This window comes from Aquarana catesbeiana, linkage group LG01, assembly GCF_042186555.1.
Source record: "Aquarana catesbeiana isolate 2022-GZ linkage group LG01, ASM4218655v1, whole genome shotgun sequence".
Lineage (NCBI taxonomy): Eukaryota > Metazoa > Chordata > Amphibia > Anura > Ranidae > Aquarana > Aquarana catesbeiana.
The window spans coordinates 689,175,956-689,193,294 of record NC_133324.1 but is presented as its reverse complement, the minus strand read 5'-3'; the positions used below and the strand labels follow the sequence as shown (position 1 = coordinate 689,193,294).

The 17,339-nt window shown below is 40.0% G+C and overlaps 1 protein-coding gene across 1 annotated transcript in view; it reads right to left on the bottom strand.

The window, feature by feature from the left end:
* BLTP1 (bridge-like lipid transfer protein family member 1) overlaps window positions 1–17,339 on the bottom strand; it is a gene marked incomplete in the record, with an annotated part of 561,636 nt that overhangs the window by 140,137 nt on the left and 404,160 nt on the right. Inside the window, 5 exon segments of the mRNA XM_073603515.1 lie at window positions 510–607; window positions 5,214–5,319; window positions 9,883–10,127; window positions 12,722–12,960; window positions 15,029–15,235. Of these exon segments, the coding sequence (XP_073459616.1) occupies window positions 510–607; window positions 5,214–5,319; window positions 9,883–10,127; window positions 12,722–12,960; window positions 15,029–15,235 (895 nt within the window).

Below are 17,339 nucleotides of genomic sequence, written 5' to 3'. Positions count from 1 at the left end.
GCCAGAAATTAGGAAGTTTAAAGCCATTTTCTGATCTGCGGGGTCCAGCTCTCTAAAAAGAGAAGCATTACGGGTAAAATCTCGTTTCTTCGGACACGAGGCCCGGGTACCATTCAATTCGGCCATGAAAAGACACTTTGAATGGATCCGGTTCGCCTGGCTTGCCCCAGTATAGGATATCAGGATATTCCCTTTGGAGCTCAGCACAGGACATCTTTACACGTCCATCACCTAAGACACTGGCGTAAAAACTGAGGTATCCCTGCAAGGGGGAGGGATTATTTAGGGGGTTGAACTTCCTGATAGGGTGTGCCAGTGTCCAATCACCAGTGATACCTATATAACCCATCAGTAATTACTGTGGCTCTGTGTCCCGTGATGTTCGAGAAAGAAAAAAAGTTTTGGTCTTATTTATACTTTAAGGAAACTAAATGTAGTTCTGGTTTATGTATACATTATACAAACACACAGCAAAAATTCAGATAAATGAAATCGTATTAAAGTCACACCTTGAATCGTAAGTTTATGGAATAAAGGAGGATTTTTGGCTTGTCTCCATCTGTTGTACCATCATGCTCATTCCATAGTGGAATTGGCTGCTCGCCTCCTATAGATATAGAGACAACATTTCAAATATAACTGCTGATATTAACAAACATGCATTGGAAAATTTGAATGCCAAACTATAATTGAGCTACCCAAACAACAAAACAAAATCTATGTGTGAAGAATTGTGCACGCTCATGGAATGGTGGCAAACTACACTACGGTACTTAAAACTCTACATTGGCGACTCTTTAATTTCTTTTTACAGGTTATCTGTTTAGAGTTACAGCCGAGGTCCAGCGCTAGAATTATTACTCTCGTTCTAATGTTCACGGCAATACTTCACATGTGTAGTGTGAATATCGTTTACATATGCATGTGCGACTTACCTATGCGTTCGCTTCGTCGCGCAAGCACAGAGGGATGGGGCGCTTTAAAAATGTTTTATTATTTCTTTATTTTTACACTGTCCCTTTCATTTTTATTTTTTTTTATCACTTTTATTCCTATTACAAGGAATGTAAACATCCCTTGTAATAGAAATAAGGATGACAGGTCCTGTTTATGAAGAGATCTGTGGTCAAAAAGATCCCAAATCTCTCCTTTACCTTTAAAAAAAAAAAAAAAAAAAAGTTTACTTTCAGCCTGGACGTTGCTCCGGTCCTCCGAGGCCATAGAGGCAATCAAAGATGATCTGCTATTTGATTGCCTCTGGGACCAGCTGGCCGCACCATCAGATCTTTTCTCAGGCGAGCCGCGGGAAACAGAAGAGAGAGACACCGGTGAGTGGTGAGAGCGGGGCGTCCCCTTCCACTGCATCTGAAAGCGTTTCAGCGGCTCATGAGCCACTTGGAATGCTTTCACAAGAAAGCCAGCTGCTGGCTGAAGAAAAAGATACTGGGGTTATATGGCTGATATCTTCAGTCATAATCCTGGTAAACCACTTCAAAGCCGCAACGTATATATATGTATTGCGGTCTTGAAGTTGTTTTGAACAAAACACAATGCTATCACACCTGTGTGTACTGCACTGTGTGGTGTCCATTGTAGCATTCATGGCAGACATTAAAGGGCAGTTATTAGGCTTTATTAACACTGTTTAAATGGGGATTAAACAAGGTATTGATGCACGTGTGAAAGAGTCCTTACAGATATATAAAAAGATTAATGGTGTCATGCTGCTGGCTCTCTCAAGGGGTACTGGTCCTGGAACAATGGCAATCACCATCAGGTGGATAGTTAATCAGCCACAGATTAACTCCTACCAAAAACAGGGGGAACCCTAGGGTTTCATGGAATCCTGGTTGAGAATGGCTGCTCTATTATATGTGATTGAGAACTTTGCTTCCTCTGGGGAAACACTACAAAAAAGTATATTTCTGCACTCAAAAAAGCTTGTACAGGCAGTCCCTGAGTTACATACATCTGACTTACATATGACTCATACTTACAAACGGAGGGAGACAACAGGAAGTGAGAGGAAATCTACCCCTAGGAAGGGAAATTCACTCCTGTAAGAGTTATCATGGGAAAAAGGTGTCTCCACTGAAGCTTTATCACCAATCCTTGTTTCCACAACAACCCAACATTTTACAAAATCCAACTGTCACAGGGACAGAAAGTGAGGTGAAATCTTCTGAACAGGGGCACAGACAGCAAAACAATCGTTACAATCGATAACCCTTCATTTTGCTATTCAAAAAACTATTTTCTTGGCTGGAGTTACACTTAAAAAATGTACCTGTTCCAACTTACATACAAATTCAACTTAATAACAAATCTACAGAACCCACAGTGGCTTGAAAAAGTATTCATACCCCTTGAAATTTTCAACATTTTGTCATGTTACAACCAAAATCGTAAATTTATTTTATTGGGACTTTATGTGATAGACCAAAACAAAGTGGCACATAATTGTGAAGTGGAAGGAAAATGATAAATGGTTTTACATTCTTTTTACAAATAAATATCTGAAAAGTGTGGCCCCCCTGGGTCAATACTTTGTAGAACCACCTTTTGCTGCAATTACAGCTGCAAGTCTTTTTGGGGATGTCTCTACCAGCTTTGCACATCTAGAGAGTGACATTTTTGCCCATTCTTCTTTGCAAAATAGCTCAAGCTCTGTCAGATTGGAGGGAAAGCATCTGTGAACAGCAACTTTCAAGTTGTCACAGATTCTTAATTGGATTTAGGTCTGGACTTTGAGCCATTCTAACACATGAATATGCTTTGATCTAAACCATTCTATCGTAGCTCTGGCTGTATGTTTAGGGTCGTTGTCTTTTGCACACTCTTACAGGTTTTCTTCTAAGATTGCCCTGTATTTGGCTCCATCCATCTTCCCATCAACTCTGACCAGCTTCCCTATCCCCCCTGCTGAAGAAAAGCATCCCCACAACATGATACTTCCACCACCATGTTTCACGGCTGGCATGTTCAGGGTGATCTGCAGCGTCAGTTTTCTGCCACACATAGCGTTTTGCTTTTAGGCCAAAAAGTTCCATTTTGGTCTCATCTGAACAGAGCACCTTCTTCCATATGTTTGCTGTGTCCTCCACATGACTTCTCGCAAACTGCAATTGCCACTTCTTATGGCTTTCTTTCAATAATGGCTTTCTTCTTGCCACTTCCATAAAGGCCAGATTTGTGGAGTGCACAACTAATAGTTGTCCTATGGACAGATTCTCCCACCTGAGCTGTGGATCTTTGCAGCTCCTCCAGAGTTACCATGGGCCTCTTGGCTGCGTCTCTGAATAATGCTCTCCTTGCCCAGCCTGGCAGTTTAGGTGGAAGGCCATGTCTTGGCAGGTTTGTAGTTGTGCCATACTCTTTCCATTTTCAGATGATGGATTGAACAGTGCTCAGTGAGATATTCAAAGCTTGGGATATTTTTTTTTATAACCTAACCCCCTGCTTTAAACTTCTCCACAACTTTATCCCTGACCTGTCTGGTGTGTTCCTTGGCCCTCAAGATGCTGTTTGGTCACTAAGGTTCTCTAACAAACCTCTGAGGACTTCACAGAACAGCTGTATTTATACAGAGATTAAATTACACACAGATGGACTCTATTTACTAATTAGATGACTTCTTAAGGCAATTGATTCCACTAGATTTTAGTTAGGGGTATCAGAGTAAAGGGGGCTGAATACATATGCATGCCACACTTTTCACATATTTATTTGTAAAAATTTTGGAAAATCATTTATCATTTTCCATTCACTTCACAATTATGTGCCACTTTATGTTGGTCTATCACACAAAATCCCAATAAAATACATTAACGTTTTTTTGGTTGTAACATGACAAAATTTGAAAAATTTCAAGGGCTGTGAATACTTTTTCAAAGGCACTGTATCTTTTTTTGTAACCCGGGGACTGCATGTACTCATTAAAAAAAAAAAAAAAAAAAAAAGACAGAAGACTTAAATGCAAGTGATGTTAGTATTAAATCTATAAACAATGCTCATCTCCATGCTCTTGTCTCCATTCCAGTAACCTATTTAGTTTAATTTCCAGGACCTTATGGCAAAACTTTTCCTTACCCCTGCAGATGCAGTAGAAGTTAGAGACCTACACCTAGCTAAAGGATACAGCAGGCTGTAAGGTCCAAGAAAATCACACATCTGACTAAGCTGGCAGAGCTGGTTAAAAAGGTGAGTGTTATTTAAACACTGCATTCCTCTGCTGATGCCTTTTCATATATAAAACATGTGTATAAAACCTGTGCCGCAAGAAATATGTAGGTGGCCACCGTTCACCTTCTTTTGCAAAAACTAGCTGTCTGGCAACCATACTTCAATACTTTCTGGGGCACTGTCCCAGAAAAAGCATGCAATGAAGTAGTCAATTAAAGGAAAATAACTAGCATTTTACAAATAGTATGTTGACAGTGGCAGCCTACGTAATACTTTTACAACAGGTTTCATTTAAAGTGATAATTTCAAATTCTCATTTAAAGTCTAAACGGTTCATGTGGATGAACAGTCATAACTTAAGTATATAAACCAAACTGATATACAGTATAGTATCATTGATGCTCAAAGCCAACAGTCAATAATATAATTGGCCTTCAGTTTTCAACCAGGTATGATTCAGAAAATGTATAATACAGGACAGCCAGTTCAGCTAGGATAAGTGTTTTTCTTATAGCCGTACCAGTTGACCTAGAACTTAGTGCTCCAATAATTGTATATCATGCATAAAATCAACTGCCTGAAGATCATGCTACGAAAGTTATTTTTGCATTCAGATCATATCGAAACTGTGCTTAAAAACAAACTCAGAAATTGAATCAAAAGTCTAAATCATTTGCCTTACTTTATTTAGACAGTTGTGCAATCTACTGTGCTCTTTGTAGAAAATGTAAAGTTATTAGAAATTACCATAGTGTTTGTAGTCATTTTAATTGTAGACATTAGGTTGGATGATATCAGTAACCGAACATAATGGCAACTTTTAAAAACTTTACATTTATGAGACAAAGGTTGCGTGTACTTCTACACATAATAATACATGTGTAAATGTTTTTAAAAATGATTTTAAGGGTTCTGTACATTTGCTGATATTTAAAAAAAAAATCTGATTGTAGTTTTTTTTTTTTTTTGGAATCACACAACCAAGATGAACTAAAAATAATAATTCTAAAAATAATATAAACACCACCAACCTGAGACTTTCTGTATTACTTCATTGACCTCTTTCATGAAGACTTTCTGTACAAAAACTAGGTGGTTCAGTAGGTCAGTGGTTAGATTGTGCTCAAATGACCCAACCTGTAATTAAGATGGATAGTCTGTTAGTTTCAAACTGACAACAAAAATAAACAGAAGAGCAGTACACTGTAATAGTTTGAAACATTAAAGGAAGATGTACCTTTGAAACTAGTCAGTGTGGTGCACGCTGGCTTATGAGTATACCTGCCTATCTTTGTAGCCCTGAAGGGAATGTTCCTTTCCACAGTTAAAGTGATTGTAAAGTCTAGTTTGTTTCCCTTAAAATAACAAACATGTTATACTTACCTGCTCTGTGCAGTTGGATTTGCACAGAGCAGCCTGGATCCTCCTCTTCTCAGGTCCCTCTTCACTGCTCCTGGCCCCTCCTTCCTGACCCTGCTAGGCCCTGCCCCCTCTCTCTTCTCATTGGCTCACTGACTTTGATTGACAGCATCAGGAGCCAATGGCACTCTGCTGCTGTCTCAGCGAATCAGGAGGACAGTCCCGGATCGCCGAGTCTTTCGTGCAACATCGCTGGATAGATATGGGCTCAGGTAAGTATTAAGGAGGGCTGAGGGGGCTGCTGCACACAAAAGGTTTTTTATCTTCATGCACAGACCGCATGAAGATAAAAACCATCTGCAGCCGCAATGGTGGGCGGCAAGGACAAGCCAGGCATGTTTGGAAGGATGTTGTGCTTGGCATAATACCGGCGGAGGTTTATGCAGGGAAACCCGCTGCAGCCAGGCAAGAAAGTGCCACATGGCCAGATCTAGGGGGGTTCTGGGGTGGGCCGTACCCCCCCCCACAGATTTCAGGTGTTTAGATGAATAAACCAGAACGTAACTGTATCTGAGCACCACAAACAGAATACACTATATCAGGGCTTGACAAATATGCTCTTATTCTAGGAGTCAGCTAAAAAAGTTAGGAGCCAGTTTTTTTTTAACTAACAAAGCTTTATTTCCAATGACCAAACCCCTTCTCTTATGTAGCCCTGTGACACCCTAGAGAAGAAAATAATGGTAGTTCCATTTTTTTATGTCACACAATATTACAGCAAAGGTTTACTGCAAAATTTTAGTAAAAACCACATTAAAGTTAATTTTAGGGGGCACAAAACGGTAATAAATTACCCAAGTTTTTGGTAAAATATAAAAGTCGAGGTTGCACCAAGTAAATAGATACCCAACAAGTCAAACTTTAAATTTGCGTGCGCCCGTGAAATGGCGACAAATTTCAGTACCCTATATTTTCCATAGGTGATGCATTAAAAGCCCCCTATAGGTCATCAGTTTAGCGGTACAAAGGAGGTCTGGTGCTAGAATTATTGCTCTCATTCTGACATGTGCAGCAATATGAAACATAAGTATCGCAATCAAAATTTTCAGCTGTAGGTGCCCTGACCCGTGCGTTTACGTTTGTAGATGCATATATGTGGGGGTTGGCTCAATTTTTTCTGGGGAGGATTTTATATGTTTGGGTGTAACTTAAATTTTTTACAATTAAAATGTATTTTTTTTTTTTTTTACTTAACTTTTTTTCCATCACATAGCGGAGAAAAGTCCCCTATGTGATCTTTTTTGGTGACAGTCTCTCTTTAATGAGACATCCAGGGTGTCTCCCCTGTGCTCCACTGAATGTAATCCAATGCACATCAGACTGCATTACACTCTTTCACGCCCTTGATGGCTGGTCAAACTGTCAGCGGGGAGCCGGAAGTGATTTCATACACTTTTACTCCTGGGTCAGCAACAAGAAGGGGAGGAGAGCGGACATGTGTCCGCTCTCCTCCCTACCCTCTACCTGCCCGCAGATGGGTAAGCTGAGCCCAGGATACAAAAAGAGGGGGTGCACGCGCGGGGTGTATGGAAGTGTTTCGGCGGCAGCGCAGCCAACCAAATGCTTCCATCCGACAAGTAAACTGCCCAAAGCTCAGAACTACATTCCCCGAGCATCGGGCGATAGGAATTGTGCATCTGTGCAATTTCTAGTGGCCATGGCAACCAGGCGCCTGGGATTTGTCGAGCCCTGTACTATATAATTCATTTTTAATATTCAAAGCCAACTCAGCCATTCATCCATGTCTCCATGCTTTATTTTACTGAGAAATCGCCTTGAAAAATACTTCTATAGCATTTCTAGCCATCCTGAGCAATGGCAGATGATTCAAATAGAATTTACTTCCTGGAATTCATCTGGCCTTAGCTCAGGCAGACTGCATTACACTCTTTCACGCCCTTGGTGGCTGGTCAAACTGCCAGTGGGGAGCCGGAAGTGATGTCATACACTTAGCTCAGGCATGCAGACAGTTGGACATGCTTTGCTAAGAAAGCCCCTCCTTTAGATGAAAGAAAAAAAAATGCCCAAGATGACTCATGGGATGTATGACATCATTTGGGTCTACACCAGAAATCAGAAAGCAACTGAAATGTAAAAAAAAATAAAAATAAAGGTTAAATCAAGTAAATATAATATACCTTCCTATTTACTAATGCTAGCTAATATACCTTCCTATTTATTTACCAATGCTAGCTGCATAACAATTAAAAATAGTTAATGTTGATTGAGAAACCTTAGTCTTGATTTAAAAGGTTACTAAACCCCCTTTTTTTTTTTTAAATAACAAACATATACTTACCTCCACTGTGCAGTTCGTTTTGCCCCGAACCTCGAGTGGCCCTGAACCTCGTCTTCTGGGGTCCCCCATAGACACAGAATGCCGGACTCTGCCCCGCGTCACTGGATTTGATTGACAGCAGCGGGAGCCAATGGCTGGGCTGCTATCAATCTATCCAATCAAGAGCCGAGAACCCCAGCCAGAGAGGTAGAGCACGTCCCCACCGAGGGAATGAACGGGTTCAGGTGAGTAAAACGGAGGGGGAGGGGGTTGGGGGGCTAGGGGTCTTTTGAGTGACAGAAGTTTTTTCCCCTTAATGCATAAGACCCCTTTAAAGTGGATGTAAACCCAACGTCATCCTTTCTAAACTACTGCCATAGGGGTCATCTATAAGGATATACATGCCTCCTGCATGTATCTTTACCTGTCAAATGTCTCCCCTCTGTCTGTTATGAGAGCCGAAAACCTGCAGATTCTGTGGGTGGGTCTGTTGTCTGGAGCTCGGTGGGTGGAGTCGTGATGTCAGTAGACTCCCCGCCCACCTCTACACTCCCCTTGTCAATATGCATTTTCTCCTGTGTATATTTCTTACACTGAACTTCTGCTATGATCTCTAACATCCAGTGAAAAGACAGGAAAGTAACCACATAACTTCAGCATGCCAAATTATGCTGAGGTGTGGAACAGTCAATCCTTGCAGAGCTGCTGAAGAAAGGAGTGGCAGGGAATTAAAAAATAATGCAAGTCTTAGGCTAGTGCACGAGATGTAAATCACCTGTCACTCACAGCAAGGGGGAGGATTTGACAAAGTTTTTCTCTGTTTGTCAAGATTTATCTCACTGAACAATAAAAGAGGATTGCTTAGAGCTGGATTAACTCTGTGTGGCAAGACTGGGCTCAAATGATAGGAAATCTTATACTCTACAGTATGACATCAAAAAAAAAAAAAAAACATTTCGGGTTTACATCCACTTTAAGCTCTGGTGGGTGAAACAGCCATGTAATCAATAAACTGAATAAAATTAAGAGGATTTACAAAGACAGGAGCAGCTGTGCATGGCAACCAATCAGCTTCTATCTTTCATTTTTAAAGTTTAAATGAGAAAAGTAACGCTAGAAACTGACTGGCTGCTCCATTCTGTATGCTCCGGTTTTAGTAAAATTCCCCAAATGCATTACATTATTCAATCGTTGATTTTTTTTAAGGGTTGTAGAAACCAGTAAGGTGGGCTCAGGTATTATACAATTGTAGAATTAAAAGCAACATCAACAAACCTTCCTGCACGCTTTGTTTCACATCTACCAGATACCAAACCAGGGCATCAAATTAAGCAAATATGCCTGGTACCATGTATCAGCTTGTGTGGTCAATAATCAGCCTCAAATGAGTCACCAGATGATACTCAGTTTAACAGTCTTTCAAAATTCCTCAGAGAGACATTCCAATGTTGAGGTTATTTAATGATGGACTTTTATCTTCCATGGGTACCTTAATTAATCTATATAAAAATGGTACATTATATGCTAACTAGGTACCCAACACTTAGACCCCTTTCACACTGGAGGCGTTTTTTAGGCGCTAAAAATAGCGCCTGAAAAAAGCCTCAGCTGGAGTGCTTTCACACTGGGGCGCTGTACTGGCAGAGCATCATAAAAATCCTGCCAGCAGCTTCTTTGCAGTAGTGTAGGAGCGGTGAATACACCACTCCTACACCGCTCCTCCACTGCTCCTGCCCTTTGAAAACAATGGGGCAGCGCCACTATACTGCTGGCAAAGCGCCGCTTCAGGTGGATTTAACCCCTTTTCGGCTGCTAGTGGGGGGTTAAAACCGCCCTGCTATCGGCCAAATAGCGCCACTAAAATGACAGTAAAGCGGCGCTAAAAATAGCGCCACTTTACCGCTCACGCCCGGGGCGGCTCAGTGTGAAAAGGGGTCTTACAAACCCAGCAGCAGGAGTAAATATGGTTTAAACAGTGAGCGTACTTTTTTTGGGCTACTCACCTCAGCCACACAACGTAAATAGTTTCCCTGGAGGTAGTAACTGTGCTTAGCAGGAAGGTCATCGATGCTCCAGGCTTGATCAGAGTAGTTGTCATGCTCTTCCATGATGTATTTACCATGCATGGTGACTGGAGGAAGATTGAGACTGGCTGAAGGGGGAATAGTTGACATATCAGTAGAAGAGACCCTGGATGTGAACCGCAGTCTGTGATTTGGGAGCTCAAATGTAAACCTTGTCTGTGCACCTGAAATAAAAATGCATTCAACGTTTAAAATAGGAAACAAAGAAATGCTTATATTATTTTCTTCGCACAGCACTGGATCGAGGCTATCTACAATTGGTCAAAAAAATCATCAAAACAAAGATCAACAACTAGAAATAAACTGGGATTTGACCCTTCCCATTGCTAACAAAACAAAACAAACTAAAAAAAGCACTTTAAATATTGTACAAATATTGTTATAGCTCTTATTTCAGACGTCAGTTCACCTAGAGCAGGGGTCTCCAAACTCTCTAAGCAAAGGGCCATATCTCCTTCAGGCTTAAGGGGGGCCGGACTGTAGCCAGTGGGAGTAGAAAATGCCCCGGCGTCAGTGCCCCAACATTGGTTTTAATAGGTGGAATAGTGCCCATTGTTGGGATCGGTGGGAAAAATAAGAAAACTAATGATAGTGTCAGTAGGGGGAATGATGCCCCATCATTGGTGTAGATTGGTGAAATAGTGCCCCATGGAAAGAGAAGGGCAAGCCAAGGGCCACATACAGTTCCAAGGGCCACAGTTTGGAGACCACTGACCTAAAATGGAGGCGTCCATGCAGTAGATAATACTACATGTAATAGAAAATTAAGCAAACTTGGCTAGAATAGCTACCTTGCACATTCACTGACAAGAGAAAAATTGGGAAAAAAACTGCGCATCAAAAAGAATAATAACAATAACAATAATATGTGCTGCAGAGTCCTATATGTGACACAAACACACAAACGTAAATAAGAAAAATATTGACTCGCGCATCTAAACAAAATACGATATATGTGACTAAATAATTTAAAACAAAAGTGCAGAAAACCATATGTGCATATAATAAACTCAAAATAGGTACGAGGTTTAAATGATCCAACCTCCCCCTAAGTAAGTATGATAGACCATGTGAATATGGAACATTGGTGCAGAAAATAAACGTGAAAAAAACTGCAATGTATATTAAAATAAGAAGTGTAATAAAAAGTCCACACACATAAACACCAAAGGGTGATGTTGCAATCCAAAATTTATCCAATTGTTGTGAAATCCTAGGTATATGGGTCCACCACCATGAATAAAGAGCCTGGCCGCTTACCAGAACCCCATGACCCCCCGTTACAGAGGGTCTAAATGGGCTTTGAAATCCTGCTGTTCAAATCGCCAAGGAATCAGGTGGGAGCTGTGCTAGGACGTCAAGAACTTAAATGCAGATAGATGGATCCACAAGGAAAGGAGGCTCATCCCTCAGCGAAGTATTATCATCATAAAGGGAAAAAAACAAAGGGCTCCAATAGTGTAAAACCAAATGATGTTTATTAAAATATAGTAAAAACTCACATGTAGTTAAGAAAAAACCTCTGAAGAAAGACAGTCTGCGGCACTGGCCGGATGTTCGCAGATAGCCCGTCCAGCTGGAGTAGCAACGACAGAGGGAGGTGACGCGATGACACCGGTGAGCGGTGTCATCGCGTCACCTCCCTCTGTCGTTGCTACTCCAGCTGGACGGGCTATCTGCGAACATCCGGCCAGTGCCGCAGACTGTCTTTCTTCAGAGGTTTTTTCTTAACTACATGTGAGTTTTTACTATATTTTAATAAACATCATTTGGTTTTACACTATCGGAGCCCTTTGTTTTTTTTCCTTTATGATGATAATACTTCGCTGAGGGATGAGCCTCCTTTCCTTGTGGATCCATCTATCTGCATTTAAGTTCTTGACGTCCTAGCACAGCTCCCACCTGATTCCTTAGCGATTTGAACAGCAGGATTTCAAAGCCCATTTAGACCCTCTGTAACGGGGGGGTCATGGGGTTCTGGTAAGCGGCCAGGCTCTTTATTCATGGTGGTGGACCCATATACCTAGGATTTCACAACAATTGGATAAATTTTGGATTGCAACATCACCCTTTGGTGTTTATGTGTGTGGACTTTTTATTACACTTCTTATTTTAATATACATTGCAGTTTTTTTCACGTTTACTTTCTGCACCAATGTTCCATATTCATATGGTCTATCATACTTACTTAGGGGGAGGTTGGATCATTTAAACCTCGTACCTATTTTGAGTTTATTATATGCACATATGGTTTCCTGCACTTTTGTTTTAAATTATTTAGTCACATATATCGTATTTTGTTTAGATGCGCGAGTCACATTCACTGACAAAGATTCTTCCCCCCCCAAAAAAACAAAATACATTTAAATGTTATGGTTATGAAATTGTACTTTTTTGAAAAGCACTAAATATGGCATTTTTTGTTGACTGTAAAATTAACATTATATAAGAATGAATGAGGTTCGGTGACCGCAGTTTAATTGCGATTTTTAAAAGTCTGGTGCGGTTTTGTTCACCGGTTCAAGTACGAATGCAAATTTCTAAATCGCATCTTAACTGGAATGAAAAATGTACAGGATTCTTTTTTTAAAAATTGTCTGCAGCTGGCACGGACATATGTGAACCGGTTCCATAGAAAGCTGGTTAGGTTCACGTCATATGAATCGGACGCAGTTTAAAAATCCATCCTATTCGCATATATGTGAACCGAGCCTGAATGTGACTGAACCTAACGTTAGGCATTTTAGCTCTCTTTTACCTGTCATCCCGTGGCTTCTCATTCTCCCCATTTTATACTCTGCTTTGAGGGAAGGTAACAATGCAGCTCCAATAGCAATACCATCCAACACTGCACTGAACTTCAGCACTATAGGCTTCTTTTCAAGTCCTTCCGGGAGTTGAGGGAATACAATAGTTTCAATTGGAGTCTGGTTAACACTTGAGGGGGTTTTTTCAGATAGCAATGGAGTCGCTACATCTTCCTTTGGAGGGGGCACCCTGTAAAAGAGACATAGATCTATGTGTAACAGGCATTGTTCAAATGATCTGGTGGAAACATCTGGAAATGTCTTTAAAAATTGAAACTCTTCATCTTGGCCTCTACATGTAATTTATCACAATAGACCCACATGTTTCTGATGTGAATGTTTATTTACCCTGATAAAGTCTCTTTACAGTTACTGGAGAATGTTACTCAGGATTTTCATGTAAATACTCAACCTTTAGGCTGCTCCTTTGTCTGCATTATTGTCACACAGACAAGAGAAGACTACTTTAGACTTTCCTATAGATGTTTGCATCCCACAGATGATTTGTTAGTGATATACTACTTGTTGATTTATGCAAACAAGTTAATAAAAACATTACTAAAAACACAATCTCCAAGACTCTTATGTTCTTTTTTCAAAGCGGTTCCCAAATCTGGAATACATATTTTCCACATGGCCTTACAAGTGGTTTATAAAGAGGCAATGTTATATTATAATAATGTTTTTGTTGACATCCATATACAATTTAAATGCATGCCAATATTTTGTTTGCTTTTGCAGCTGTCATTTTCAACTTCTCCAACTAACTTTTGCTCATATGTATTCCAATAAATGCATAAGGGTAATGCTATTTCCCCAGCCTAGCTGCATGACCCTACATTTAAGAATTTCACACCTAGGGGTAAAACAAATGTAAATGCCTAAGCAAAATTTTGCAACTTTGACATGTGTTAGTCAAACTGTACATATTGTCGCAACTAATTTGTGTATCCAGGTGAATTATACTTTTTTTTTTTCAAAACAAACTGGGCTTTCTTTTGCTGGTAAATGGTAGCGGATATCTCCCAATTTTTTTTTTTTTTATTATCAAAGGAAAACTGCCCCAAAAGAGTTAAAAAAAAAAAAAAATCTTTTTTTTTTTTAAATGTAGCTGTATATTTCTTGCTATTATCATAGTTTACCAACCAAAGAACAACCTAAAATAAATTCACCTGTTCATTACGATTGCAGCGATACCACATATGTGTAGCTAGTTAGTATGTTAGTTGTTATTTGTACCCGTAGTACAGCCCAAAAACAATGGTGCGCATTTTGCTTTTTCATTTTTATTCTGCCTAAAACACGCGGACACTAACTGACACTGATACTAATCCTTGACCCTAACACTAATCCTGTCAAACATCGATCCTGTTATTTATATTACACACTTTGGTTTGTTTACATTTCCACCGCTGCAAGACGAGGAAGATACAAAGTATCAGAAGAGGAAGTAAACACAGGGGCGGACTCACAGTTACTGACCACTGTGAAAGCCATTCAGAGGCTATCACAGTAGTCAGGTGACCCAGAACCCAAAATCCCAGGTCCCGATCGTTAGTACGGGACTCGGAGCTCTCGGTGAGAGCCAGGTCTCTGTGCTCCCAGCATAAAAAGAGATACGCATATATGTGACCCCATGGGAAAAAGCCCACTTCTGTAAGGCTGCTTATATGTGTGTGGTCGGCGGGAAGAGGTTAATATCAAATTTTTAGGGTATCTAAAGTGAAATTTTTTTTTTTCGATTTTGGATAGGGTGATGAGAGGTTAATGTGCCTGTCAAGTCTTTATTTGCCATCTGCGTCTATGCAACAAAATACAATTTTCTCTTTGTTCTAGTGACCATTGTCAAAAGGACAACAAGTGAGGGGAAATTTTTTTTAAGTTGTCACCAGAACAGAAATAAAAGGAGAAGTGTCTGAGAGGAGATTTCCCTAACTTTGGGGAGGTTTTATCTCACTTCCTGCTGTGTGTACAGAACAGGAAATAAAGAAAAATCTCCTTAACCGGGAACAGATATAAAAAAAAAAACAAAAAAACGACAAGAGTTTTGAATACTGTCCCAAAACTCTCCAAATTCTCAAAACAAACAAAAAAGTTTTGGCTTTAGATACACTTGTGAAGTCTCAAAACATTCTGAAGGGATTATCTGGTGGGAAATGATCTTGTTTTATGCTATGTTTTAAGACACTTTTGTACTTGCAGCATATGTAAATGGAAGGCCAACTGAACTCATTTCTGATATGTATAGCACAACTCACACTGTTGAAGGCTGCCTGATGAGGTCTGAGATCTGCTTTGAGAGCTGGTGAGAACTGCGCACCATCATGCTGTGCAATGTAGCTGGGTGCTGTGGAATGTTTATGCTGATTGCTCCAACTTTAAACACAGCAGCATTGCTTGTTCGGAGGCCCCTCTGTGCACTATACAGTGCCTGGGACTTTGCAATACTGCATTTGACCACGGTCCTGTGTAAAAAAAGAAATAAAAAGGGATTAAAAAGAGTATGTTGAATACCCATCCGTCAAGCACTAGTACACGCTACCAATCAATTCTCATGCATTAACTGCACACATGTTCCTGTTTGTCCAGTCTTAGATAAAGTACAGTGCAAAACACTTCACAGTAAACTACCTGTATTGATCAGTACAGAATTGCAGTGTAAATTTCTAGTTTATAATCTGAGTTAGAAGAGCAGACAATCCTGTACACGGTTCAGTTGCATACATTAGCTATTTTCAGCTACAAAGTGTAAATTCTAACTAGAAGTATCATACAAATGGAACAACTACCAAATAAGGCATGTCATAGGGATCAGGGATCTTTACTATTCTATCTCATTCTTTGTGACATATCGTCTCTTTCAAAATGTCTGAAGACTACAAAAATGTTGGATCCAATATCCCTTTCTATAAAAAGCATATAATTAACAACCTACAAACCTGACACAATTGAAGAGTAAAGATGGAAATCGGCAAGTAACCTGCTGCTAAAAACAGCACACCAGAATAAAATTCCAAATTGCAACTGTAAGTATGGCTAAATTAGATAAGATCTTGCTGACTGGAATGCCAAGACAATGTGTGCATATTCCGTTTTCTTAAAGGAACATGAAAACATACAAAGATCAGAGCAAGATATCAGTTACTATTTTTACCAATATGCTTTGGTTCTCATCAGGGAAATTATTTTTGTAATGTGCAGCAGGCATAAATGAGAAACTTGCAGATCATGATGTGCATCAAATTAAGTTAACTTTAGTGGTGTTCAAATTTATATTAAAGTGGAACTCAAGCCAACATTTTTTGACGTTATTGCATAACAGGGAAAGTACTGCAGCAATTACATCAAGCGAGGACTTTTAAGGTGTCCCACCATTCACCACAGAAAATGTGTCTGTCTAAACAGTACTACTACAAAAAATGGCACATTTCCTCAAACAATGTGAAAATGCATTTAAATCATATAGTGTGCATGTGTGGTAACCTATGTGGATATCCCAAACTACTTGCAGAGGACATAAAAAGGCCAGACAGACCATGCCCTGCTGACAAAAACTCCAAATATTTCAGACAGGCACTTCACCTGATCTTCAGAAAGAATATACAGATGCCTTGAGATGATACAATATACTGTATGTTATAGTTGATCCCACTCTAAAGGCCCTGCATATCATCCAACACAAGAGGTCACTACTTCCCTTTGTGTTTCTGTGGGTCTCTAAATGTCTGCCAGCTGTATGGAGTAATAGCAATCCACCCCCACAAGCCTTGGGGAACAGCTATAATGTATATTGTATCATCTTAAGGCATCTATATACTCTTTCTGATTTAACAACATATTGGCAGTTGGTACTAAAAGTATCTGTGCTTTGGAATAACACACTATAGCGAATATACAGACGGCTATGCGCCTCCTGTGGGTTGCAGCTATTTAATGCAATAAGAGGATGATAGTAAAGCAAAAACTGTCTACCTTCTGAGTTCCATCAGGCTAGCTTAAGTCATTGTCTATCATTGTCTAGAATATTTGGAGTTTTAGTCAGAAGGGCATTGTTTGCCTGGCTTTTTTATTTCCTTTGCAGTCTTCTGCAAGTTTTAGTAGAGGAATGTTGTCCCATTCTCGCCTGATATAGGATTCTAACTGCTCCACAGTCCTGGGTCGTCTTTGTTGTATTTTTCGTTTCAAGATGCTCTAAATATTTTCAATTGGTGAAAGGTCTGGGCTGCAAGCAGGCCAGTTAAGCACCCTTACTCTTCCACTACAAAGCCATGCAGTTGTCATAGATGCATTATGGAGATTAACATTGCCCTGCTAAAATTTGCAAGGCCTTCCCTGAAAAAGACATCATCTGGATGGGAGCATATGCTGCTCTAAAACCTGGAACTGGAATTGTACTTTATCTTTGCTATATTGGCTGAGCTAGATGACCTCTTTGTTAACCATCACCAAATGTAGTAGAGGACCTGTGAATCAAGTTTGGGACTCGATTGGTGCAATTTCTTTATGCTACTTGGTTGTGGTACTATTAGTAAACAATACCCCATTTGTAATGTACTTTTTATGGAATTG